Source organism: Scomber scombrus, chromosome 1 (assembly GCF_963691925.1).
Source record: "Scomber scombrus chromosome 1, fScoSco1.1, whole genome shotgun sequence".
Taxonomy (NCBI): domain Eukaryota; kingdom Metazoa; phylum Chordata; class Actinopteri; order Scombriformes; family Scombridae; genus Scomber; species Scomber scombrus.
In genome coordinates this window covers 18,923,608-18,951,030 of record NC_084970.1, presented here as the reverse complement: position 1 = coordinate 18,951,030, position 27,423 = coordinate 18,923,608, and the positions used below count along the sequence as shown (strand labels likewise).

Genomic DNA, 27,423 nt, shown 5'->3' with positions numbered 1-27,423 from the left:
TGGTTGGTCCAGACAGACACCGACTGTTTCCGCCGCTCCGGCCCGACGACACACTCTCCTCCTCCGGTGTTGAGTGGAGAGCTGCACTGTGTTAAACGGTTTCGTCCACAGGCCGAGGACCGTGCTGAACGGTGTCTAGACACGGCTCTGCCCTGAAACCTCGAGGCTGGGCGTGAGAAAGGTAGGCAGCAAGACAAAAACCCAGGACACTAAAGTCAGTCTTTGTCCCAGCATCCTCCTCCCAGGTGACGAGAAACATGCTAACGGAGCCGAGCTAATACTGTTGTGCAATAATCGATAATCGATATCTTGAGACGTGAGATAAAACGGCCACAAAATGTGTCGAAGCAGCTCTCAAATGTCTGATTGCATGCTTTAGTCATGAGCTTTGGTCGCATACTGCAGCAGATAAAGGTAATGAACATGGGAAAACATGAAAACGTTAGCTTGTTAGCATTAGCCACCTTGCTGCTTGAAAAAACACGCTAATAATCTACAGCTGTGTATTTAATAATGGTGTTTAATCTGATCAATGTTCAGTTTGACATTTATACCACTTTGATTTTCAGTTTAATAACATCATTTTAAAATAATTTAGGTTGTCTCAAATTTACAACAAGCATCTTTATATTCCCACATCAATTCATCCAGCTGTGTTTATATATTCACTTCACACATTATTAAACGGTGATAAGTGAATCATTCAAGCATATACCTGTTAATAGCGTTTTAATTAGTAAGTATTTCTGTATTTGTGCAGCTGCATCATCACCAGTACTGTCGCCATCTTGGTGGCCCCTTGTAAAGCATTGTGCTAATAATGGGATCAATTATTCAGATCTCAATAACTGTCACAGATTTATAGATACTGAGGCTGGTGTCGCATTGAGTCTCCTCTGAAAATATTTGCATGTTGTTACAAAGGTTGTGTGGCTTATAAATACATTCCAGTCCAATAAAGGAACATGTATTTATAGATTTTCAATACCTTTTAAAGCTGGTGTTATCAATATTTAGTATATTACCAGTGAATCAAATTACTAATCTGTGTGTGTTATGTGAGAAGGAGTCACTCAGAGAATTAATGCAGCTCTCTTCAGCTTTGTAATATATCGTCCATCAGCTCATTGTTTTGATTTTATGGTTTACAACTCACTCTAATAACTCTCAGCAGCAGCAATCAGCCAAATGAAGTGCAAATGCTCTGATAAGCCCATTGTACATTTACCTGCCCTGGTCAAGCGGTAAATACACCAGGTAAGGATGCGGGGTGGCACATCTGCTGCAGTAGCACAAGTCCATTTTAATCATCTGAATAAACTGAAGCTGCAACTTCACCATGGAAACGTGCACTAGTTCACACCAAATCAGGAGTTGTGGTGAAAATCCCAGTCTTACCATTCCTTTGATTGGGGGTAGTGTGTTTAGGCTGCAGTGTAGGGGCTGCAGGGACGACACAGGGGCTTGTGTCGAGGAAGTTGAACCATAAACAACTTTTGGAGAAATGCAACTTGATTTCATGCTGTAGTGGCTGATCACAGCTGGTGATCAGACTGATCAGAGCTGTATAAGTCTGCCATGAGGCACAACAAATGCGTTTTTAGGAGAAGTGGAGGAAATTTCTCTTTGATAACAGTAAAAGTAAACCTGGCTTTGATGTCAGCTTCCTGGCTGATTTAAAAAAAGACGAGAGGAAAAAAAAGGAAGAGAACATGAGCGAGAGGAGAGCGCCAATGAGAGAGATAGCAAAGGTGGAAGTGAGAAAGGAGTTGAATGACAGGAATAAAATGTTGTTTTCTGATTGTTTCACGGCGATTACAAATAAAAACACCCACACCCCTTCAAAACCCTACAAAGCTGCACCACATCGCCTTTTTTAGTCTGAATATGGCTCTAAAGCATGACGGTCAGCTTGTCAAAAATGACGTCACTGTCTTTTTTTCGTCGAGGGTGAAGGCTCCGAAAGTTGTCGCAGTGCTTAATTGTGCACCTCTGAATTTCAGTAACTAAGAGCACAGACATGCAGAAATAGCTTAAGTGCATTTCCTTGTGAGAAGCACGTATCGGCCTCACAGTATCTTTTATGATTTATTTTTGGCTTTTTTGCCTTTATTTAGATAGTATCTGGCAGAGATGCTGATAGGAAACGGGGAGAGAGAGTGAAATGACCTGCAGCATAGGTCCCTGGCCAGATTCAAACCAGGGACGCTAGGATTATGTGGCATGCGTTTTAACCACTCGACAACCAGGGCGCTCCATGACTGTAGTATTACGCAATGATACATCTCTCTCTATGGAAGTGGTTGTGACAGTATCTATTTTTTCATACCTTTCTTACATTTTAGCATCCGGTATATGACAGTATTTGTGTAGGAAAAAAGTAAGAGCTCCAGGGTAGTGTGTGTTGCCATGTTGGATAATGACCTTCTTACAGTAACACTCCTACATCTCAAGTCTCTTATGTGATATTTCCTTGATCCTCACTTGTGCTGGAAGTTGTTCGGGCCCACCATTTTGACACCCATCCCAGCTCTAATTTCTGCTCCGACAAGCGAGGACATATCTCTGAGGAGGTATGCGCAGCTGTTAAAGTCAACTATCAGCTGATCCAGTTGTGATCAGCTGCCGCTGTCATCATAAACAAACGTCGCTTTATGTGACGCTTCAGAGGAAAGGACTTGTCATTTTTCTAAAAACATATTTCCTTGTTTCCTCTCTCCTTGCTTGGTTTTCATTAAAACCGCTGCCATGTGTGTTAAGTGTGAGCCTAAAATGCTGCCACTGCTTAAAATCCAAATATTTTATAATAAATCAGACTCTTATTATCAGCCATGTTCTGCTTCAAGCCCAGATTTTTCAACCAGCCCAACTTTTCTGTTCAGACACAGAATTCATATTCAGTATTAATAATTAGTTTGGCTTCATGTAGCTTTGCAGTAGTGTTATTTAAATAGTATACCACTGGAAGGAGTGTGTCAGACTGACTAAACGTGTTGTTTTTCTGCTGCAGGTCCATAATGTCGGAACTTTTTATGGAATGTGTCGAAGAGGAGCTGGAGCCGTGGCAGAAACCAGCTCCAGAAGTCCACTTGATAGATGATGATGACGATGAACCCATCTTCGTTGGAGTGCTATGTATGTTACTGCACATTTTAAAATACATTTCTGTATATTACTTACATTTCGTTGATGTTTAAGCTCCACACGCACAAATCATTAATTAATCATAATGTCAGAATCCCCCTCTGCTGTTTAATATTGTAGTTTATAATCATTTTTTTATTGGTTATAATCATTTGCTCATTTTGGTCCTTGTGTATCTTCTTTCAGCTAATAACCAAAGGGATAGTAAGCCTAACGCTCCACCTCCTCAGAGGAACAGTGTAGGCAAACAGGAAGTAAAAAGTCCTGCTCCTCAGCCGGTTCTTGGACCTTCACCAATGGTGCTGCCATTGAGTATGGCTGGAAATGCAGTGAATACAGCTGCACCCAATCTGTCAACAGTGACTCCACAGCCAGTTATTGTCAATAACCAGGTATTGTTGGTGCTAGAATGATTTCTGCAGTTTTTTTGTTTGGACATCGTGTAAATATCCTTTTAAATTATAATATAGTTTTTACGTCATGTGCTGCCATGTTGACATGTGGATTCAAATTTGTTTTCAGGGCTTCATCGTTACTTCTCCACAGTTAACGAACAGCAGTGAGATCATTGCCTCTCTTGGGACACAGTATCCTCCGGGGACTTCTTTTACAATTGTACCAGGTAAATATGAATATAACACAGCTCTGACAAGGAACTCCATTTGACTCTCTTTACAGTGAATTTTAAAAAGAAGTGGTTTTAATGTGTTTTAAGGGTTTCTGTGTTCTGTCTTTCAGCTGGTCAGCAGCAACTTTTTCAGCGGGTCACTCCAGGCACAGTATTACCTGGTGTCGTCCATCGGCCTCAGGTGCAGCAAATCAGCAACAACATTGTGACGTTGTCTAACGTGCAGAGTCCTGCTGTGTATTCAGCGAAATCAAATCAACTGCAGAACAACCGGTCCAACACGCAAACTCTCCAGACCATTACTTTGCCTATGAAGGCCAGCAGCAATAACAGAGGTACATGTTTATATGTGAAGTTTAAATTTGCTTTAACTTACTTGCAGATCAATCAGCTCACAGTGACTAATGTGTAAATCATTTATTTTCATATTTCATACAGATCAAAGCTCACTGAAACGAGGATTACCAGCACAGCAAGTCGACACTGTAGTAAAGAAAGTCAAGTCGGAATTGGGTACGTTTCGATTACTTGTGGAATGTGTATTGATATCAATATTGTTTATTGATTGTTATTGTAAATAAATCCCCTCATGCTGTACAGACTAAACATAGTCACTTATGTGCTTTGGTATCTTGATAATTGTAACATCTTACTGGTTTTCTGTAGGGCCGGTAAATGTAGCAGATGCAGTGGAAAATGGGATCATAAAGAAAAAGTGCCCAAAATGCCAAGAAGAATTCCCTCATCAGGAGGCCTTGAAATGTCATATGATGGTAGGTCAAAATCTCATCATGTTTAAGAGAGGAAATGTTGTTCTCAGGCACCATGCCTGATATCAGATGTAGAGCAGTTTTAAGTTCATATAACACATAATTAAATACATTGCACACATTCCCTCCTGGACACATTTTCAGGCTCAAGAATATTTTCTTGCTTTAATCTCTGAATGTGGTAGAAAGAAACATTGTGCTTAATGGCACACTGTGCTGTTTGATTATAGAGCTGCCTGACGACGGCTGTTCAGACTGAAATATTGTTTGACATCAATCAGCAGTTAAAGACTGCAGGTGTCCATTCTCTTATGTATTGGACATGATGTTTCATTGTGGTCTTTTGACACTCAGTCATAAAAAACATGAGGTAAACCACTTCTGTTACCATTAGCTGACAACCAGCTGATGTCAGGAGAAAAATATTGGTTAAATAGTCTTATTAGAATCTAATTTTATTTTAATTCTGTGTCATTTTGTAGCAGCAAAAACAGCAGGGCACTGAAAGACGTGAACAGTTAAGTGAAGGACTGCTGCTGCATGATTGCAGATAAACAGACTGTAAAATGCTCTTTTAATTTTAGACGTCTCTATTTCAGAGTTGCAGTGTAAATGCAGTGGAAAGAACAGCTCCATCAGCCCAAAGTATTCATTCAAATAAGCGCATCATGCTGGTCTCAGATTTCTACTACGGCCGATTTGAGGGAGATGGAACCAAGAAGGAGTCGCAGAGGTCCAACCACACCTTTAAGTGTCAGAGCTGTTTAAAAATTCTCAAGAACAATATCAGGTATGTCTTATCTTACTTACTGTCAGTAAAATAGTTAATAATATGCCTCCCTTCATCTGACAGTTTGCCGGACCTCTTTGAGGCCAATCGAACATTTTCCTTTGTGGCTTCCCCAAATTCCCTTTGCTTTCATCACCAGAGAGGCTGCAGTCTTTCTGACATCCTAATACCTCCCTGCTGATTCAAGCGTCCCCTGAGCTGACCAAATTCAAAAAGTTGCCTCCTTCAGTTTGACGACTTCTTGAGTTACTACAATAAGAGGTTTTGGTTTGACTGTTTGACCCTCACATTTAAAAGAAAGAAGAGAAAAAAACACTGGATTGTATCCTGGTTGTGGAGCAGCTTGATTAATTGTGAACTAACAAATGGCTTGGCAGTTTTTTCTGCATGTGTGTTTTTTTTAGGGGGGGGGGGGCAGACGTTTGTAACCAGAGCAAGGGCTGTTTTCATATTATCTGCAATACGTCGAGCACACTGTATATGTTGATTGACTTCACCAACGTTTCAGCCTCCTGCCATAAAGATAACTCACCAATTCCAGTAAAGAAAGGGTGGACATGTTTGTCGGCCCTCACTGCAGGATTTCTCTCAGATGGACGACGGTATCTGACCGTTTTCCCTCATGGGCGTGAAGATGAGAAATGACTGCTAGTTGAGGTGGCGTATGAACGGTTCCTTTGATTAAATAACTTGCTTCAGAACACTGCAAAAAGAGCTTCAGTAAGCTGCTTTTAATGGGGAGACACATTTGTACTGCAACTGCACTGTCACAGTGGAGGTCATAGTTCATTCACATAAAAATGTCTATTAGGGTAGCTGAGGTAGCACAATGTTCAGGGTGAAAAATGGGCCCTGCCTCATTGGGGCAGCAGTGGCAGGTAGCTGTGGACGTGCTCGTTGCAGCTGCAGAGCACTACATCATCAGACTAAACAAAAATCTTTGTGTAATTGCTGATATTATAATGGCCATTATAAATGCTTAGAGAGAGATGCATGGAGAATACATCATGTATTTTTTTTAATACCTTTGGGAGCTGGACCATAACACAGGCCATTAATATTACATTTTCCCCCACTGCTCGATTTTGTTTTTGTTTTTAGTGCATCTACTTTAGTTTTTTTTTTAGAAATGGCAATGTTCTTGAAATCACTGCAAATCTCATGAATATGTAGATTATGAGCCCACAGTTAAAGCTTTTTTTTAATGTGGAATTTGGTTAACCTTGGGCTGTGACAGAAAACAAACAAGGCATTTGTTGGTGAACACTGTTTTGGAGCATGTGGCTGGCACCTAATATGGCTGAATAGATGACAGGGTCAACTTTCTGTGTCAGAACGTAACAGCACTCTTTGAATTGCTTTTATACAGCTATAAAACTCTGTAGGATATTCACTGTCCCACTGCTGCTTAATTTATCGTTTGTATTTGAATTTTTAAGAAAGCTGCAAATCTTCACATTTGAGAAGCTGAAGCCAGCAAATCTTTTGCATTAAAAATGACTCAACTCTGTTAATCATTTATCAAAGGTTAAGTTTGATGTCAATCATCTAACTGTTAAGCTGTATTATATTAAATCCTGTTATTGATGGACCCACAATTTATTTTTTTCATTTTCTTGTATACAGTAAAAGATTTTGGGGAAAGTGTTTCCAACCGTTTCATTTTGGTCATGCATAGTAGTTTCTGGACTGCCAGTGTTCTGGTCAACATATTTAACAATTGGAAATAGTGGGGTGAAGGTATGAACGCCTCTAATGGGGCTTTTCCACTATACAGTTCTAGCACTACTCGGCTCGACTCGACTCGGGTTTTTTTGCTTTTCCACTAGGGATAGTACCTGGTACCTTTTTAGCACCTGCTCTGCCGAGGTTCCAAGCGAGCCGATCCGATACTAAATGTGACGTCAACAGACTGCCGGCCACTGATTGATCAGAGAGTCGTCACTGGAAGAGTCACGAGCCGTCCCACACAAGAATCAAACCCGGCATTTTAAAATACCGGCAACAGCGTTACAGCGATTCGGCTCTCTTCTCTTGCTTAGTGTGTGACAAAAGCCACAGACCGAGCAGCAAGTACACCATCGCCTCCATGTCCTCCATTGTTTATGTGTTTGTGTCGCATATTCAAACAAAGTCACATCAGTTTCGCGCAGCCATGCTATGACGACCCCGCCCGCCCACGTTGAGTAGGTACTATGAAGTAATGGAAAAGGTTGTTCCTGGTGTCGAGCCGAGTAGTGCTAGAACTGTATAGTGGAAAAGCGTCATAAATGGACCCGTGTAGATGTAGGATAAAAGAGGAAAAGTGGCTCATCAGACTTTATTGTTTATGGGTCTAGATGGTGTTTTTCTTAAACTCTTTAATATCTTTTACTTTGGCCCAAGAAACTTGTGGGAAATTGTTTGATTTTGTTGCCTTAGTTTTAATATATATGCAAGTTTAAAATCAATGTCTCATATCTGTTGAACTGATCACTTGAGAGCTTCTATATTTGAAAGGGTTAAGTGACGTTTCTGTGTGTGTCTGTCTTCCTCACAGGTTCATGAACCATATGAAGCACCACCTGGAGCTGGAAAAGCAGAACAGTGAGAGCTGGGAGAGCCACACAACCTGCCAGCATTGCTATCGACAGTACATGACTCCATTCCAGCTGCAGTGCCACATCGAGAGCGCTCACAGTCCGATCGAATCCTCAAGTATATAATCTATAATATATAGGTCTATACAGCTCAATCTGACATGACTGTTTTGCCGTCACTGAGTGACCATGTTTAATTTTCTTTTCTTTCCTCCTATAGCCAATTGTAAGATATGTGAATTGGCATTTGAGTCGGAGCAAGTGCTGTTGGAACACATGAAAGACAACCACAAGCCCGGGGAAATGCCCTACGTCTGCCAGGTCTGTCGCTCGATATTAAGTTGTAGTTTGGTTTAAGGTTTCAAAGAATACATTAACTGATATTTTGTTTTTACTGCTTCCACAGGTGTGCAATTATAGGTCGTCCTTCTTCTCAGATGTGGAGACGCATTTCCGAAGTGCTCATGAAAACACAAAAGTCATGCTGTGTCCTTTCTGTCTCAAAGTTCTTAGAAGTAGTTACATTTACATGCAACACTACATGAAACATCAGGTATGTTGCTGCATCTGATCCTCCTCTGTTGTAAAGCTAGACTGTTTAACTAAAGATTTTCCATTTCAAATGTAATATAGATTTGGGGTTATTGATTCCATAAAATATGCTTTTGTAACAGCCTTCTGACTGTACGTATGCTTGCAAGAAGTCACTATTTTGGTGTACTATTACCTTCATTTCTGAGGTTGGATTGATTTGGCTGTCTGTTGAACAGCTTACTGTAATGCATAAAACGCTGACAATAAAACTTCTGTTCACCTGAAGGAGCAATGAATATAGTCTAGTTGGAACCAAACAAAATTATTTGCCATTCCATAATAGCCATGAAAGTAGTTTCTGTCACACTTGTTACTTTGTTGCTGTGAATGCAAATGAAACATCTCAGCTATTAGCCTTAAGTAGTAACATGAATTAATCACGTTTTTCTATTTCAGAAAAAAGGGATCCATCGCTGTGGAAAATGCAGGCTAAATTTCCTCACATACAAGGAGAAACTGGAGCACAGGACTCAGGTCCACAAGACTTTCAGAAAACCTAAAGCTCTTGAGGGCCTTCCTCCGGGAACAAAGGTCCGAGCCCGTCATTAAAACATCAGTGCAGCATTTATTTATAGTAGACCTTTGTTTAAATGAATCTTAACTTGAACACATATTTTAATTCAATGTCAATAAATGTTGGGTTCCCTTTGCCTTTCCAGGTGACCATTCGGGCCTCTTTCTCAGGAAAGATGCCTATGTTGCAGAGCTCCTCTGATCGATCCGGTTTCATCATCAATCCAGAAACGCTAAGTTTCAATCAGCAAACCAAAACTCCAGTCAGCGTGTCCAAGTCTAAATCAAACGTCTCCGCAGCTGGAAAAGCAAAGGCTACTCAGAACAAGAAACAAGTCGGCCGTACTTCAAAGCACAACCTGTCACTGAAGAACATCAGGTAGTTAACAGAGCTTTTTCACAGTAGTCAGACACTAATATACACTAGTTATAACTAATGTATATTTTTTGGTTAGATAAACTGAATTTGTGCAGCAATACATTTTTAAAAAGTCTCAAATTCTTATAAGAAGGCTCTGGTACTTATGTTTAGGTTAGTAACTATATTTCTGTGATTTTATGTAAACATGTTTCACAATTTTGACATCTTATGAAGCAGAATCATGACTGAAATGTTACAACCTTTGTATTTAAATTGTCTGAAATGTACTGAATTAGAAGCTTGCACTGCTATCTTCAGTGATGTGAAAGATTCCTTATTTTGGCTCTCAGGCACGCATGAATCTACAAAAAACTAGGCTTTAAAAATGAAATGCATGTCCAGCTCTGCCCCCCTTAATCATTCAGGATCCCGGTCCCACCTCGACCACTAACACAGAGCCCCAGCTCCTGGGTACTCATGACAGGGCAGGAGAAAATTAATATATGTTATTAAAGCAACATACAAAGTAGCAAATTGTGTACATATATATAATATAGTGTACATTTTTTAGACTAATTATATGCTGACTTTAGACACAAAAAATGTAGAGGTAGAGTTCAGACTTGTAGAATAATATGAGGAACATGCCAGATGTTCATCAGACAGTAGACAATTATCAAAGGTAATTATTAGGTGCATCTGCTAACATGGTCCAACCCAAATGCTTAAAGATATTAAATCCTAATCACACTAATTCAAATTCATTCATTATCAACCGTAGTATCTTAAAATCTTTGAATCTTTGGTCTCTTCTCATTTCCTGTTTCCAGAGTGCTGGGAGGGCGTTACACGTGCATCGAGTGTAACACGCAAGTCGACGACTTCTTTTCTCATTTCCCAATGGCTTCAAATTGTGGTGCCTGCAAATATCGGACAAGTTGCAAAGTTTCCATTGGGAATCATATGATAAGGTAAGCAAAAATTGTCCTTTGTATCAGTATTTCAGGTGCTTCACTTTAGGCCCAGTGTTTGTTTGACAAATCTTTCTTTGCCCTTTGATAGATTTCACAGTACCATCACCAAACACAGATTTTTGAAAATGGATAATAAGAAAAATTCATCTTCATTAAAGTAAGTGAGCTCTGAAAAAGAAAATTGTATTTTCACACATTGTTGTCATTAAATTCAGTGTTTTCTGTTTGTAGTTAAAGGTAACAGGATTTGTCTCGTTTTTCTCCAGATACACACTGGTCTGTCTCAACTGTGACCTCCTTGTGGATGCATCAGGTGGTGACCTGATGACCAAACATTTAACCGACAGACCAAATCACACGTGCAAAGTCATTCAAGATAAAGGTACGTTTTTTCCCCGCAGGCATTACCTGAGTCATGGTTAACATTTAGTGTTTGTACAAGTTTCTTCAAAAGGTTGTCTCTTGTTTCTAACCCAGCAGATATCAAAGCCAAAGATCGAGTGTGAGTAGAAACTGCCCACATTACATTTTAAACATTTAATAAAGCAGAAGACCAAAGAGCATTTATTAAATTCTTAAAGGGGTACTCCAGAGATTCAGTATTACACTTCTATTGAAATGAGGGACTTGAGATACTCTGACCTTCTATCTCTATAATGGGCGAAAAACACTAGATCCTTCATTTACCATGACATCATTTGATAGTAATTTATGTCTTACTCTAATATTTATTATATTATTTTACTGAGAAAGTTCATGGGAACTCTTTTGCTGTCATGGCAACAAGAAAAGAAAAACTGTTTTAGCCTGAATAATTTTTGGGCATCTGACTGTTGTTTTAAGACAGACTTGAAAAATTGTGAACCAGACTAATAAACCTAAATCTTCACACTCAAAGTCAAACACCTGAACCAATCAGCCAGCCAGGAGTTTCCCATCATGCACTGAGGTTTTGCAGTCCATGGAGAGTAGCTCTTGGCTCACAAAACTGGGACCGCCATCATCTTGTGAGGTTATTATTGGTGATGGCACTGTGACATCACAGCAAATACAGGCCAAATCTGAACTCACCAGTGATCCACCGAGCCTAATATGTTGTCCCCAAGCTAAAATAACCCTGACAACACTGCTATGATATCATCAGAGTTGTCTTAAGCTCTGGGACCAAAGGCAACATTTTACTACGGTTTTCATTGTCTGACCTTCAGGGGTATAAGTGGTGGAGTGCCCCTTTAAAACAGATGAATTTGTCTTGTCAGGTTTCAGTCTCACTAAGTAATGTTGTTTGCTGAAACTCTACGTTGCTGAGCAGTTGATAAAGTCCGGATGTAAATGTGAATCATGTTTTTACAGCAGTGTTGTCTTCATCTCATGCAGGCAGCTCATCTTGGGACAGCCAGCGAAAGTCTTGTACATCCTGACACCAGTACCTGCTCAGACACCAAAGGAAATGGACCTGAAACCAGTTGAAAGTGTTTCTCTCATCACTGTTGGGCAGCCAGACTCAGAGCCGACGTTACCGGCAGGCGATCAAGAAAACAGTTCCACAGAAATGAGAAATGTCACCGAAGTCTCTTCTGAAGGGGATGCGAGGCAGTCGTCTGTCTCCGGTTTATCGCCTTCCTGTACATCAGATGCAGTTTTAGATCTCTGTGAGGAGTCTGCAGGGAACTCGGAGAGCCTGAATGTCAGCGAGCAGTCCCCCGTCTCACCAACTGAGACCGGAGACCTTAAATCAGAGTGAACTTGCACGTCTCTGATGAACGACAAGTCTCACAGTTGTTCATTTAAAAAAATGCTTTATCTGGCATACCTCAGCATTGTAGTTTCTTACATACTGATCATATGATAATGTTGCTTTGGCTGCTGGTATTTGCTGATAATGAAGTCTGATGAGTAGTTTTAAAGAACTGGACAAAAAAAAAGCATTTGTGAACTCTTCTGTCAAACATCCTTTGCCTAAATATATGTAAAAAACCTTTTTTGTATTTATAAATAAACATACATCCACTACAGTCTTCTTACTTGACCTATAAACTATATGTTTAAAGTCGTTTGTAACTTTTAGTCAAAATATATTCAGATATGACAGATTCCAGATGACTTGCTGTCAGTTCTTCATTTAACTTAAGTGATTGTATTTCTTCAAGGTTTAAATTGTTGACATAAAGCTGGCAGGCACCCAAGCTGGTTGTCGTTATCCCTGAGGAAACCACGTCTCATCAAGAGGACAGTATTTGACTCTGCTTTTGATCCCCAGCGTCAGTCCAGATGCTTTGTGGATTTTTTTGTTTTATTTCAAATTATGAACAAGTTTGTTGCTGACTGTAAATTGCTCTGCCGGATTTCCCATAAAATCCCACCTGCTGGCACAGAATGTAGATACTATTTCACTGTTGATTTATTGGTGCAATTTAAATGTTGCATGTCCCTTTTTTAAATTACACATTGAAATGTTTCAAGTTTGCCTCTGATTTCATTTTGTGGACGCCTTTTGATTCCCATTTCTACTGGAGGCTATTTCACATTGGTGTCTTAATTTCATTTTTAAATGTTATCATGAGCCGTCTTTTTGGTTTGTTTGGGTTTTTAGGCTTGTTTTTATATGTGTAAATAATTGTCTGATATTGAATTTTGAATTTTATGTTGCTTTACAAAAACAAAAACATGCTGAAGCACTCTTAGGAATTACTCCAGTGTATTAATCGTTTACATAATAAAATAATCCCAGTTTGTGGCAGAAATGTTGATCCACGTTTACAATATTGTGAGCAGTTTAGGTCATTATCCCACTGTAACTTATAAGTACAGTAGTATGTGTATAGAAAATACTAGCTTCAAATGATGTCCAAAGAGAAGGATTTTTGGAAAATCTAGCAGTGTGAAGGGGCATTACATGGGAAATTAGAGGTGGGAGCAAAATTTAAAAAAAACAACTATCCAGCTGTACCCAAGCAGATTTTAGTGATAGATTTTAATGTTGAAAGTGCTACCCTGTAAACAATTATGCAGCAGAAATGTGTACATGTTCCCATTACTGGGCACAGGACTTCAACCTAATGAAATGTGTCTGTCAGATCTTCACGTCAGGTGCTGCTTCATTCGGTTGCCTTTTTTATTTGGCATTTACTTTAAAAAGGCGAATTCCCCGAAGCTTTGGAAATATTTTATATAATGAGGTTTGCTTACTTTTTGTGGCCTAGTTTCTAAAAAGTCTTCATCTCGTAGATTTTTTTGAAATTTGAACTTGTGCGTATACAGTATCTGTAGAGCAAGTCTTTATCTTTATTAGATGGCGCTGTAAATGTAACCGCCCGCTTTAAACACATTCCCCTAAAACCATGGTGTTCCCCCTAGGACACATTCTCCTCAGAGATCTATAAACTGTTGAGTCTGAATCAGTGTTTCCTGTTGTTTGGTATGTAAATAAATCTTTAATACAAGACGTTTGAGTCTGTGGATGACTTTCTGAATTCTGCTAACTGAAGCAGTCGGTCAGAAATTAATTTCAGAGAGCTCAGATGTTTGTATATTATAACTTCCTGCAAGGAAAAATACAATAAATCAACCTTAAAGTAAGAAAACCAAGTAGGAACAACATTTCTATAACATCAGCGTGTCAAAGCTGTGAGATACACTTTATTTCTTTTTCTATCTCTTTTTTTACGATGTTTACAGTCCTGCCTGTCAAAACACCTGTGTGGTAAACGAAGAAACTGAAAACTACCTTTCAGTTGTATCCTGCAAATATCCCAAAGAAATGTGTAGTTTTGTTTTCTGTAAAGCAATTAAGGATGTATCTTTACTAAAGAGCTACAAACTTCAACAGTATGTAGAGTTAAACTGTAATTGAATAAAGTTTAATAGTTGATGGATTTACATTGGATTAAAAAAAAAAAAAAAAAAAAACTACATATGTCAATATTTTTGCCTTTATATTGTTTTGAGTCACCTGTATCCTTTTTTAATTAGACACATCCAGTTCCAGTGTTCACAGCAGAAAAACCTTTCCTTGCTGGATGAACTTAAAAAGCTGATTATTTGTGTTCTTCAGTATCGTCGGTGCAAATAAAAGTGCTGTAATGAGGAGGAGGATGAGTTTGTGCACCTGGAGATCATGATGGGGCAAAACTGTCTGTAACAATAGTAATAAGGCAATGTAGTGGACAGATCATAATACATCAATAAAGAAATAAATAGAAAAGGCAAACATACATAAAATAAAATAAATCCTGCCCCTTCAAAATTGTTGTTCTAACATTTTATTTAAAGTTGAGTGAACAAATGTTTTTGAAAAACGTTGAGCTAACCCAAAATTTCTAAAGGCTAAAACTAAATAAAAGACGTGAACTTGGTTCTGCTGGAGATTGGGGAGGGGGGGGGGGGGGGGGGGGGGGGGGCGAGTGAGACATTTTAAATAAGTATATTGGCTAATCAATCAATATTGTATTTTATCAACATTGCCCTTTATTTTTTCCTTCACTCATTTTCAAGCTTAGGCAACAACAACTTTTGATTGGATGGGCCAGCTATCAATCTGGCCGGCACTGGCCCACCCAGGCCCTTATGTAGCCATATACTTGTATTATTAGTTTTTATAGTCCAAAAAGGCTCTGAATTCCCTGTGTCTTATCCTGGTGGAGTAGGTTGATGGATAATATATCTGGCTGTAGCCGACAATAGCAATTTAAAACCTGACAGAAAAGAATCATTGTGTTACTGTCATTGTTGGTATTGATTTTAAAATGTTATTACAGACTTTTAAGGCACGGTCTTGTTCCTAGTTACTTTTCAGATTGATTGACGTTGTATGTGCCCCCTCGACCCCTACAATCTGCAGATTCCTGCTGGTCATTCCAAGCTCACAGTTGGTGACAAAGGGTGATCAGGCCTTTGCTGTTAGAGCCCCCACACTCTGAAACTCACTGCAAAAACTCACATACTAAATCTTTAACTTCTTTTAAAACTCTTCTTTAAACTTTTTTCTTTGTGAAAAGCTTTAGGAAATGTTTGAATTGCTCTATTTATTGTTTTTACAACTTTTAATTGGTGTTATTCTTTTAATTTTTACTTTCTTTGTGCATTTTATTATTATTTTTTAAAAATTATTTTATTTATCATGAACTATACTTGTGTGCGTCTGTCTTTATCTCTGTGCTCCTCGTTGCCTTACTTTTATCTTCCTTGTTTGGTTTTATTTCTTCTGTAAAGTACTTTGTAACATTGTTAAGAAAAGTGCTGTATAAATAAAGTTATTAGTAATTATTGTTACTTATGGATGGATTTATAGTAAAAATAAATGAATCACCCCCTGGAACCCCATCAAGGACAATAGGATAATCATTATAAACATGTGACCCTTCCTGTTAAACAAATGATAGGTGAGTACTTTGACATTATCGACTCATTTCTTTCAAACATTATTATTTCTATCATAAACACATTTATTTGGGTATATGACGTTTTTATCTCTGACAGTTAAAAAGCATTTTGAGTTTCCCGGAGCTGACGTCATCCTCTACGCTCGTTTCTATTGGCTGAGCGCACAAAGACGCGGCGTTCCCAGGACAACGAGACGCCAAACAATCGAGGAGACCCAACAACACCTCGGCTAAACTGCGGTTCATTTAAGTCTCAGTCAGCTGTTCATCAAAAAACATTTACAGTGAATCCAACACAAGTTTTTAACGCATAACAGACTTCGGTCTACTAGGCGGAAATCGACGCAAACATGGTAAATCTGCGCTGAACGGCTGTAGTGCTACTGACACACTGTTAGCTTGTTAGTGTTCACCTGTCGGGGTTTTGCACTGTTTGTTCACCTTTGTTGTTTTCCGTATTTCTGTGACAGAGTCGTAACTGGGCCAGGCTAATATGTGAGCGGCAGAGCCGGGAGCAGCACCGGCAGGAGGAGGCCCGGCGGGTGGACAGAGAGAGACAGCAGCAGGCCGGCCAGAGGGGCGAGGACAGCTTTGAGAGGAAGAGACACCTGAGACAGCTTCAGGAGGAGCACAAGGAGAGGCAAATGGAGAGCGCTCTGATGAAGGTGTGTTCTCTGTGCAGGCTCATGTTAGACCGTCAACAAGCTTACACTGACACTCAACATTACACACGTTTTGGTAAAGATCCCCTCCTGACATGTTTTAAAATACTCTACTCTGAATAATCATTTGTGTCTGATGTGGTTTTCCCACAGTAAAAGTTAAATTATCTGACATCTACTCCTTCCCCCTCCTTAAAAATGTCAGATTATATGAATATGGAAATATATTTCATCTCAGAAGTTTAACAGCTAGACATAAAATGTCTCCTACATCTGAATATTGGTTCAGGATTGGCTCCAAACTAGTTGTGATGTCATAAATCCTGCGTGTAGACCTGCCCCTTAAACTCAGATTTTTAATGTGCACAGAGAAACTTTCCACTTTCAGCGGATACATGTGTAAATAGCCTTCGGGTATTAAACTCTGCACATACATCAGTGAAGCTCAAACATCCAACTGTAGGAATAAGAAGAAAAACACATTATTGAGTGGAGGGGGACTTTAAAATAAGTGTCTTGTCCCTCTAGCAGACTCAGAATAAAATGTGAAAAAAGGAAAAGTAATTTGAAAACGTTACTTGGTGATTGCCATCTTTCCCTTTTTCCTGACCTTTTTTATCGACTAAACATTTAATCAATTAATCGCATAACTGAAGACTGATGATAAGCTTTAGATGCAGTCCTAATATACAATAAAAAATTAGCACAAAGAAATGAAGTAGTAGTGGAAATGCTGTCAAGGTAGGTAATGGTGATCCAAATTTTGGAAAACACTGATTCACACAACACTTTTTCATTGTAGTAAAGAGGCAGATAATACAATTTTAACTGTGCAGGCAGAGGAGGAGAGAACAAACAGGGAGAAGCAACTTGAGCAGGAGGAGAGACTGGCTAAAGAGCTGGCCCGCATCAACTGTGAGAAGCAAAGAGATGAAAAAATGAGGCAGTATATTAAAGCCAACAGGTACACACACTTACTTAACCTACCTGACCGTATGTTTTATTAAGTATCTGCAAACAAATGCTTTTGATTTTTGCATTGGTCTCTCTGACACCATTTGAAATGTTTCTTCAAATTACTTTCAGCATGGAGCTTCGAGAATTGGAGGCGAAGCTGAAGTCTGCGTATCTGAACAAGGAAAGAGCTGCACAGATTGCGGAGCACGAAGCTATGAGGTTTGAGACAATGGTGAGAGCTGTGCTCATTGATTTTGAGTGTTGTAAACTGGTTTAAAACTGCTGGTTGTAAAGTATGGATTCTGTTCTTCAAAATATATTACTTTAAATAAAACCACATGATTTTATTTGCGTAATAGCCACCAGAAGAAGGAGATTCAGTGTAATTAAATACAGAAAATAGAGTAAATAACTGCAATGAATAAAAATGATTCCAAATGCAAAATAATTCTGAGGCTTTCAGACGACATACGGTGTACGTCTCTTCTCTGACAGCGTGAGGAGGCAGACTTCAGCCGCAAGATGAAGCGTGATCATGAGCGAGCGACCGTTGAGCAGCAGAAGCTGGAGCAGAGACGCCATGAGGAGCTCCAGGGGTACCAGAGAGCGCTGGAGCAGCAGCTCATGGAGAGGGAGCGCAAGAGACAAGAGGCATATGAGGAGTTCCTCAAGGAGAAGCTGATGGTCGACGAGATTGTCAGGAAGATTTACGAGGAGGATCAGATGTGAGCACTTCCACTGACTCTTACACTCTTTCACATTGATGCCATGATGAATGCAAGCAACCAGTCAAGCGGTTAGGAGAGATTAGTGCCAGCATAGACTGGACTTGAATTATATGGATCTAAATTTGGTATGCTTACATTGAATTAGAATTAAATTATGTAACAAATGCATATATTTTAATTAAGCGTTTCAGTGTGAACATGCAGCTGAGGAATAAGCATAATATCATCGATTGATTGCAAAATAACGGTGTTTTCTTGAAGGGAGAGACAGCTGAAAATGGAGAAGGTCCGAGCCACTCAGCAGCACATTGAAGAGTTCCAGGAGCAGCAGGCCGAGTGGAGACGCATGGAGCAAGAAAAGATGGAGGCTGAGAACAGACGCATCATGGAGTTTGCGAGCCGTCAGAAGGAGAAGGAGGAGAGCAGGATGGCTAAGATGCAAGAGAGAGAGGAAGCGAAGCAGCACCTCCATAAAATAGTTGAGACAACTTTTTCAAACAACCGTCCATGTATCTATCAACTCAACGGCTGAAGCCAAAAAAACTCTAAACTCTCCTCCCTGTTCTCCTCTAGCTCTCTGAGAAGATTGGAGAGGAGAAGCGGCAACGGGAAGAGATGGAGAAAATCCGTGAGGAACTTTATCTCGAGGAACAAGAAGAGGCTAACAGGCAAAGAGATATTGTAAGGATAATAGCTTTACAGAGAAAAAAAAACAATATAAGTGTCATTTTATATATTTGATTGTAATTATTGATTTTCTAAATCTAACCTTTCGTCTAACAGGAAGCGATGGAGAAGAAAATCAGACAGAGGCTGATGATGCAGCAGACCTGCCAGGAGCAAATGGCTTTCAAAGAGATGCAGAGGCAGGCGGAGAAAGAGGAAGAGGAGGCTTTCCGCAAAATTATGATGGCTAAGTTTGCTGAGGATGATCGGATAGAGCAGATGAACGCCCAGAAACGACGCATGAAGCAGCTCGAGCACAAACGTGCGGTGCAGAAACTGATAGAGGACAGAAGACGGCAGCATGAGGCCGACCTGGTACGAACTTTCTGTGAATAATCAGATACATTAAGAAGAAGGTGGTGCTGGAAAAATGTAGTTAAAAAATGTTTTATTGAAGGAAAACAGGTGAAAAATATACATAAGACATTGTTCAGCTGTTGTATTTCTGTTGTGAATGAGCTGCTGTGATAATAACATGGTGATCTCTCTCTTGAAGGAGCTGGAGGCCAAAGAAAGGGCGATTGAGCAGGAGAGGGAGAATGTGCGCAGACAGATTATTGAGGAAGAGAGGCAGCGACTTCTTAAAAATCACGCAACAAAACTTCTTGGATATTTACCAAAGGTAAGAAACAGCAGTATGTGTATCATGCATATAAAATAATAATTTTACACTGGTTTCATGTCTTCTGTGCATGATCATCAACACTGTAAATATTTTCAGGGCTTGCTTCGTGAAGATGACCTGGAGCACTTTGACGAGGACTTCAGAAAAAACTTCAAGGCACGTCAGGCTGATCTGTTTGAAGACGGCTGGGAAGGAGAATAAATGTTTTTTCCCCAAATTGCACACTGTGCCACTAGAGGGCAGTTTAAGGTTAGAGTGAATTCAGAGGCAATTTTTTAGTGAGCACAAAATACTTAATTTCCCAGTATCATAATTTGGTAGCATTTGTGTTGCATTGAGGGACAGGAAAAGGGTTTAGAAACATGTCTTTGGGACAATACTGACAGGATCTTTATTAAAATCATTCCAGAAATGATTTTGTGGCTGGTTGCTGAATGTCATGATGCTCAGGAGATCAATCTCCAAATCTAAATTATTTGTTTATTCAAACACTAAACTTTTTTAAATTGTCATACTTATTAAAATTTGAGAGACAGCAAACACGTTGTACTTCACAACACAGACAAATGTATTTAAATATTTATTGAAGCACAAGTATCCAACTTTTAAAAGTTGAATCTCACTGTTTACGTTTACGACTTCCCCCAGTCCAGAGCTTTCATGAACTCGTCTTCTGTAAATGACAGCAGCTTGGCAGCTTCAAAATGCATCTGCACAAAAAGAAGACACAGAATAAAAACAGATTTTTTTGAAATTCAACTTTTAACAGGGTACAATACAGAAACTTACCTTTTGTCTTTTGAGAATGTCAATGAGCTTGAGCTGTTTCTTGAAACCCACGATGAGTTCTGCCTTTTGTTTTTTTAGCATTTTGTTTTCAGCGAGTACATTTTCTTTACTCTGATGTTCCTCGGTTAACTTGTCCTTAATGAATTGAACAGAAGACTTAAATTAGTAAGTTAAGCAAAACCTCACATTTGTGCAACCTGAGGTCTCAGGCGCAAACCAGTTAGAATTACACAACATGTTGACATGTTAAAAGCACTCTTTTTACTTTACATAGGTTACAATGTGATCTTACTTCAGTCGTTTTTTATCTTAGATCTATAAACCCATGATTTCCTACCTCACATGAACCCTGTAACATCACATGTTAAAGCTATGACACCAACAAGCAGAGCAAAGAAATCATTTATGTCTTCCTAGAAATCAGATGTAGATAAAATACTGTGAGGAACCAGTCTTGTTTTTAGAATTTTAATCATAAACGTGTTGATTTGTTTGTTTTACTTGGTTGAGTCCAGAATCACCCGTTTCCTCGTTCGCTGCTCCTTATGACACTCAAAAATGTACTTTACAGTGAGCAGTAAATTGGTATTTTGGAAACGAATGAATCATAACCATTTTTAATCAACACTGCTGGGTGTAGTCACATGACAGTTCTTCTGTGAAATACGACAATTAGTTTGAATTATTATGTACCCTTTGGTGGTAATTTTACAGGGCAGCTATAGAGGCATAAATTACGGCAAATATTTCAAATAGTAAAATAAAAGAAAGTGATTTGTGTCACAGCCAATGCAAGTCTACATTTTTTAAAGTGAGAAGTTATATTTAATGTAATCTGGTTTCTATTTTGATTGAACAGGATTTGCTTGCAGTTAAATTCTGTGCGAGTGAAGTCGAGCACCTCTTGATGTAAAATGTTTTTGTAACAGAAAATGATATCACAATAAAAACAAAACAAAAACTTTGCTGGCATGGCTCAATATAGAGATGACCTATTTTACATACTATACAGCACCTTCAGTTCAGATGAAACACTTTTTACTAAATGTTTTTTTAAAATAATTCACAAAAAGACTAATATGAGCATCTGTAAATAAACCCTAGTCTCGAAAGAATAGTTAATTTATCAGACAGAAACGGTTTATGCGGGTTTTTTTCAACATGAACTTGAAATAAAACCTAATATGAATAACTTAACCAGCTCACCTTGTTTGTCAGTTTCATTTTGTTCAGTTGAGTCTTTAACCTTTCGACTTCCTCCTGAGCCCTAGTCAGACGAACCTCTGCAGTGCTGTGGACGGCTGCCGCTTGTTTGTTGGATCTATTCAGATTTTCTATTTCCTAGACGGAGCACAAACAGGAGGTCACCACACTTGAGCAGCACACATGAGGAAATTGGTGTCTATAAAAATATTCACACCAGTTTTTCAGTCTTTTGTAACTGACACAAACCTTTTGTAACACAGACACTTGCACCTGAAGGCCGTCACACTTTTTGGCAGACTCCTCTGCTAATGCTCGGTGCTTCTCGATCTGTGTTTGCTGAATGCTTGTTGTCTTCTGCAGCCTGGCTCGATCCTCCTCAAGCTCCTTCATTTTTGCACTAAGCTTGGTGTTTTCATCATCCTGCAACAGCAGAAACAAAATATTATGTATAAAAAGGTCTTCGATGTTTGAGGTCAAAGTAATCTATTAAAACATTAAATTAAATACAACCAATGTTTAATCTTTCCTTGGCTTTATATTTTGGTGTGTTGAGGTAGGGGGCGACTATGCCATGGCTTGAACAAAAGCAAGTTGAGTTTATGACACTCTGCCGCCTTGCTTTGAGGATGGCATCACCCTCATGCATGAATCATACATCAATAATAGTCTAATTTTACACATGATCCATGATGATGAAGACAGAAAAATAGAAATGCACTGCTCACTTTTTTTTTTACTGAGATGGTGGGGGTTGGGGGGTTTCTGATCTTTGAGCTAAAGCAAGTAAAGTTTATGATATGCTGCCGCCATGCTTAAGTGGTGATGGCAAGAATAGCATACATGGCGATATTTTTATAACAGTTTAAGTGAATTAGTGATGAATCACCCTCATGCATGAATCATACATCAATAATACATCATACATCATCAAGCCTAATTTTATGCACAGAAAAATAGAAATGCATGGCAAACATAGCGTACTGGCGAGATTTTAGAGATCCCCATAATTTCACAAATCAACTGTCGCACCCTGGTTGTGGAGCTCTTGAAAAATCAAGACTGGGAGCACGATGGTTATTTAAAAAAATAAAAACATGTTTCCACTTTCTGTTGTATTACTGTGTGGCTGCTCAGCTGTAGCTCTGTCCCCCTCTGCTGATCAGCGGGCAGTGAGAGATCTTTTTAAAATACCTTCTTATAATATTCACATGATAGTTGATCCAGCTCCTCTTGCATAATCCGCAGTTTTGCCTTCAGAACTCGTATTTGAGCATCTGAAATGCCTTTAACAAAACAGAAGAGTGCACATAATCAGATTTATGAGTCTCTCACCAAAAAACTCATGATCACAACTCTGATGGATTTATTTAATGGGAAAGGACCAATTTAAATCTAGTTTGGGTGTCAAGAGTTTCAGATCCCACTGTAACACACTGGTCCTCTTTATTAGGAAATGTAACTAATTTCACAAGAGTAACACAAACATTTACTGTCTTAAAATACATTCAGAACTAATCAGTTTCCATCAGGATCAGTAAGAATGAATACAGATTGTATGACAGTGGAAAAACGTCTTCACTGAGCACATGATTATTTGGAGGGACAAAATTACATTTTCTATAAATATCTGCAGCATTTGCATATATATATATATATATATATATATATATATATATATATATATATATATATATTATTTTTCATTATTTCTGTATAAAACCGGCCTTTACTTTTTGCAGTGACATAAATTACCTGATCCTATGGTGTCGCCAGCATTCGACACATCATCCACAGCATTTTCATGAAGGACGGGGTCGTTCATCTTCTCCTCCATGCTACGAATCGTCTTGGCCAGGAAAGAGTCATCAGTTTCTTCTATGGCTGTTAAATCATCTACAAGTGGCACCTTTGCAGTTCTGAATCAAGGAAACGATGTGAAGACTTTAAGGTGCTTTGCGAGAAATTTTAATGCGGTATATATTTTACAAAACACAAAACCTACACATTATTTACTAATGAATAAAAATGGTTTTATGTGGTTTTAAAAAGGTATCAAATCAAACTCACGCAGTTTTGCTGTGAGGCTCTTTTCCTTTTTTTCCAGTGTTTTGTGATGCTGAGGTGACCCTCTTTTTAGTCAACACCTAAAAAAAGAGATGGCAGATAGAGACAGAATACTGTAATTAGGACTTACAGCATTGACAAACTATGTAATGTAGTTCATCTGTGGAGTAAAATGTCGGCAGGTCTCAGAAATACACACAAACTAAATACTCTGAGCTGATACCTTCACACGAGGCTCCTGCACAGTGCACTGCTGAGGCTTTATCATCCTGCAGGGGAATGAGAGAGACACACACAGAGAGATAAGTAGTGTAGATCTGTGAAGTGTTTTAAAGATCTGAACATAAAATACTTCTTACCTGGAAGCCTCTTCATCCTCAATATCTGTGAGCAGCAGGGTGGAGAGGGGTTTTGACAAAACTTCACTCTGTTCTCTCTAAAATCCAACAAACACCAAGAGCCTCTTTCAGGTTTAAAGCAAATCTACCAATAAATCAAGACAACTTCCCCCCGCTCATCAGTTTTCTGATGCTCATAGATTCACAGTTGACAAGCAATCTTATTAGTACTAATATTTTGGTAGGTTTACACACTCATTTTAACAAAACAATAAATACATGTTAATAACTTACCATTAGTTGATCTGTTTGTCTCACTAGATCTGCTGTTTTGGCTTCCAGCTCAGCATTTAGGAGTCTGAGAATAAACAAAATAATAAGAATAGTTTTCATGTTAACATGTTTTTTTGCTTGCTGCAGCACTGTAAGAAATAGCAGTTTTACCTGTATATCACTATTCAGTGCCCTGAGGTGTCAGTGATAGACGGAAAATCCCTTTTCTCAAATTGTGGAATATTGACTTTCCTGATTGAAGTATTATGGTATGGTAATTTTTTTAATGGTAAATAACGGTAAAGTCAACAATGATTGTTGTCTGTACGTCTACAAAAGAACGCCGGATTTGATGAACAAATGAACTAAAACGAAAAGAGTCCGATCATTGTAAAATTGCCTGATATCAAGCGAACTCAATTTAGTGCAGGGGGCAGGTTCAAAGGTCTGGACCCAGGCAAGGGAAAAAGAGGAATTATTCCATGTAGGTCACTCACTGCTTTAGAATACACATGCTACACACAAAAATAAATACAATGTGAAAGTTGAATCTTATCATCAGGGCTAATCTGCAGGACTTTATACTTATGAATCCAAACAGAATAAAAGCAATATTTGAACAAGTAGTCTTACTTATATTGTTCTTCTTTAGCAAAAAGGTCGTCCATGTGCTTCTTTGTAGGACCCGAGGCAGATTTTGCTTGTGGTCGTTCTTCAGCCCTCTTAGACTTTTGAGCCTTACTGCTGGAAGAGGGGCGTTTCTTGGGCTAAACAAAACAAAGCAGTGGACTTATAGTATAAATATAATATAATCATACAAAAATACAGCATTAAAAATACAGTACATGCCAGACTGAACAAAGAAGGCCCTAACCCCTGAACTCAAACACTATTCAGGTAAGTCTGATTAACTAGAAGGTGTATAAACCAGATTTACTGATTGTGTGTGTAGTAATAATATATATGACATGGTTTTGCAATTTCTATCTCTAAGCGTATCACTTTGTTTTTAAAAGTTAAATTAATGAATCCAAAAAAACATGAAAATTACAGTGCTGGCAACCTAATTAACCAAGACGGATTACCAAAATGTTTAAAACAGACAACAAACCAAACCATAGTTAGAAACAACATAAAAACAGTATTAAAAACATAAATTAAAAACATCGAAACAGCATCATAAATTAAAGTCCAACAAGTCAAAATGAAAGAGGGAAGTTTGGCTCCCTGCATCAATCTAATCATTTGTGATGTAACGTTAACTAAACAGTCAAAACGCTTTAATATAACTTAATGTTTGTTAGTGTGTACAAGTGTCGTCAGTACAAATGTTGGAGGAAGACATTAGCTTGAGTTGTAGTTTGCTGACTAAGGTGAGCTACTTCACCTGCTAAAACCAAATCATCAGGTTTAAACTTTTAGAATCACACTAACAGCTCTGATGAAACCGGTTAGAAACATAAAAAAGACGGTACAAACCTGTAGGACGACGGACTGTACATTTTTATTCAGACCTCTTTCAGCCATCGTGACTGACGGAGGAGACGCAGCTCTGGTCGCATAGCAACGTGTTCAGTGTGCTCACAGTACGGTGGCCATGTGAGGACAAACAGGAAGGGTCGCGTTTTTAAAACATAATACAGTGTGTATTACAGCAGGTTACAAAAGCAGTAACTAGTGATTAAAAAAAAGTGATAAATAATGATGTCTTAATACTAATGATAACTAATCATAAGCCCGAGAAAACAGGAAAGCTTCAGTTTGCTTTTAAGAGTAGACACATGTGACTGATCTCAGGTCATCAGGCCTCTTCATTTTCTCTAGAAATTGTGTGCAGTAGTATTTCTATGGTGAAATATTACATACACAATATTACACATTGTCAGTTAAAATAATTTGGTTAAAATCTAAATGTAGATTTTAAACATTTTGATGGGTAAACTCTCTTTGACAGGATGGGTCACAATGTCAAGCATCAGGGTATAATTATCATAGTAGAAAAAAGAGTCCCCCTTTAGTCAGAAATATGTTTTTCTTCTTGTTCCTCAAGTTGGATGCTTGAGCTTCACTGTGCAGAATGGTCTATGTGCAGATTTTGACACTAGAAGGCTGCTTTCACATTCATCTGCTGAAAGTGTAAAGTTTCTCTGAGCTCATCAAAGTTTCATCTGAGTGCATGATTTTAAATCTTAAATCTGATTTTAAGGGTGGGCCTGCAAGTATTATTAGTGAGTAGTACATCACAACTAGTTTGGAGCCATCTTGTCCAGTATACCATAACATAAGTAACATAACAACTGCGATGTGAAAAAAAATGTATTAAAATACTTTGCTTGGAACAATAATGTGTGTCTGATATGGTTTTCAACAACAACAATAAAAAAAGATAAATACTTTATTAAAATTATTAAAATGATGTCTGCTGCTTCTTCTTCATTATGAATATGCAAATATATAGTTTCAACAGTTTAACAGCTGGATACAATATATCTCCTACTTAACTGTAAAGTCCAATATCAGTGTTTGTGCACTGGAAGTTTCACATTTCAACATCACACTTGTATAAGTTAAATATTGGACCCTGTTTGGTCCAAACTAGTTATGATAACACAAATAATACTTGCGGGCCAACCCAATCAGATTTAAGGTGAGCACAGATAAATGTCAAAAAAGCCCTTTAGTGTCAATCTCTGCACATACATCATTCTGCAAAGTGAAGCTCAAACATTCAACAGAAGACACAAGAAGACAAACATATTTTTGAGTGGAGGGGGACTTTAAGCCTCCAGTGTATAGGCTATAGACTGAGAATGGACTGAAACTAAACTTTGAAATTAAAATATATTGCATATGCAGAGATTATAGAAGTGGGCCTAATTTAGAAGTCATGTATTTTTAAATAATCTCTTTTTGGCAATTCAATCATATGTAACAATAGATATACATATCATTATTATTATTATATTATTAATTTATTCACTTAAAATAACAAGTTTATATAACTTTCCCATTTTTGTTTTATGGTTTGATTAAATGCAGAAACATTTCATCACGTTTGTTCTGCATACATGTTGTTTTTAATGTTTGGAGTGCCAGTGCGCATGCGTGTACCCAGCAGCTACTACTCACCATGCACATGCAGAGAAATCCCACACCGTGAGGGGCAGAGCACACCGGAGGGACGAGCTAGTTGTTTTCCACATGTCCGTTCACTGTTTACACCCTCTTCTATTTATTTCCGTGCATCACTTCGCGTTTGACAGCCACACGTAGTTTTATTCCGGAGCCTCTTAAACTCACCAAGTGTAGGGACTTGAAGCG

The 27,423-nt window shown here is 38.6% G+C and overlaps 3 protein-coding genes across 3 annotated transcripts; 2 read left to right on the top strand and 1 right to left on the bottom strand.

The window, feature by feature from the left end:
• The first annotated feature begins 46 nt into the window (after positions 1-46).
• znf280d (zinc finger protein 280D) lies at positions 47-13,744 on the top strand. The gene is made up of 18 exons (XM_062422379.1): positions 47-181; positions 3,011-3,135; positions 3,331-3,536; positions 3,667-3,766; positions 3,883-4,107; positions 4,211-4,285; positions 4,439-4,545; positions 5,142-5,332; positions 7,872-8,029; positions 8,132-8,232; positions 8,318-8,464; positions 8,902-9,036; positions 9,165-9,397; positions 10,210-10,350; positions 10,442-10,510; positions 10,620-10,735; positions 10,834-10,855; positions 11,731-13,744. Exons 2-18 carry the CDS (start codon positions 3,018-3,020, stop codon positions 12,095-12,097), a joined length of 2,511 nt encoding a protein of 836 aa, XP_062278363.1. The 5' UTR covers positions 47-181; positions 3,011-3,017; the 3' UTR covers positions 12,098-13,744.
• Positions 13,745-15,163: 1,419 nt separating this feature from the next.
• mns1 (meiosis-specific nuclear structural 1) lies at positions 15,164-19,797 on the top strand. The gene is made up of 10 exons (XM_062428810.1): positions 15,164-15,220; positions 16,205-16,399; positions 17,233-17,360; positions 17,483-17,585; positions 17,849-18,078; positions 18,343-18,559; positions 18,655-18,762; positions 18,865-19,122; positions 19,304-19,429; positions 19,529-19,797. The coding sequence occupies exons 1-10, from the start codon at positions 15,164-15,166 to the stop codon at positions 19,631-19,633; spliced, it is 1,527 nt and encodes a 508-aa protein (XP_062284794.1). The 3' UTR covers positions 19,634-19,797.
• A 219-nt stretch (positions 19,798-20,016) lies between these two features.
• On the bottom strand, positions 20,017-27,320 carry tex9 (testis expressed 9). Its single transcript, XM_062422354.1, has 13 exons — positions 27,232-27,320; positions 25,582-25,654; positions 24,736-24,869; positions 24,124-24,187; positions 23,851-23,927; positions 23,715-23,760; positions 23,495-23,571; positions 23,180-23,343; positions 22,619-22,710; positions 21,674-21,847; positions 21,428-21,562; positions 20,222-20,356; positions 20,017-20,142 (listed from the first exon to the last, which is right to left on the bottom strand). Exons 2-13 carry the CDS (start codon positions 25,627-25,629, stop codon positions 20,065-20,067), a joined length of 1,224 nt encoding a protein of 407 aa, XP_062278338.1. The 5' UTR covers positions 25,630-25,654; positions 27,232-27,320; the 3' UTR covers positions 20,017-20,064.
• Positions 27,321-27,423: the final 103 nt, after the last annotated feature.

Excerpts from the sequence above, each read along its gene's own strand:
- znf280d (XM_062422379.1), top strand. The coding sequence starts at position 3,018 with ATGTCGGAACTTTTTATGGAATGTGTCGAAGAGGAGCTGGAGCCGTGG. Across the intron at positions 8,233-8,317 it reads AAATGCCCTACGTCTGCCAG|GTGTGCAATTATAGGTCGTC; the intron begins GTCTGTCGCTCG and ends CTGCTTCCACAG. Across the intron at positions 9,037-9,164 it reads GCCTTCCTCCGGGAACAAAG|GTGACCATTCGGGCCTCTTT; the intron begins GTCCGAGCCCGT and ends TTGCCTTTCCAG.
- mns1 (XM_062428810.1), top strand. The coding sequence starts at position 15,164 with ATGTGCCCCCTCGACCCCTACAATCTGCAGATTCCTGCTGGTCATTCC. Across the intron at positions 17,361-17,482 it reads CAGTATATTAAAGCCAACAG|CATGGAGCTTCGAGAATTGG; the intron begins GTACACACACTT and ends AATTACTTTCAG. Across the intron at positions 17,586-17,848 it reads CTATGAGGTTTGAGACAATG|CGTGAGGAGGCAGACTTCAG; the intron begins GTGAGAGCTGTG and ends CTTCTCTGACAG.
- tex9 (XM_062422354.1), bottom strand. The coding sequence starts at position 25,629 with ATGGCTGAAAGAGGTCTGAATAAAAATGTACAGTCCGTCGTCCTACAG. Across the intron at positions 23,344-23,494 it reads GAGCCTCACAGCAAAACTGC|AACTGCAAAGGTGCCACTTG; the intron begins GTGAGTTTGATT and ends TCCTTGATTCAG. Across the intron at positions 20,357-21,427 it reads AAATGAAACTGACAAACAAG|GACAAGTTAACCGAGGAACA; the intron begins GTGAGCTGGTTA and ends CAATTCATTAAG.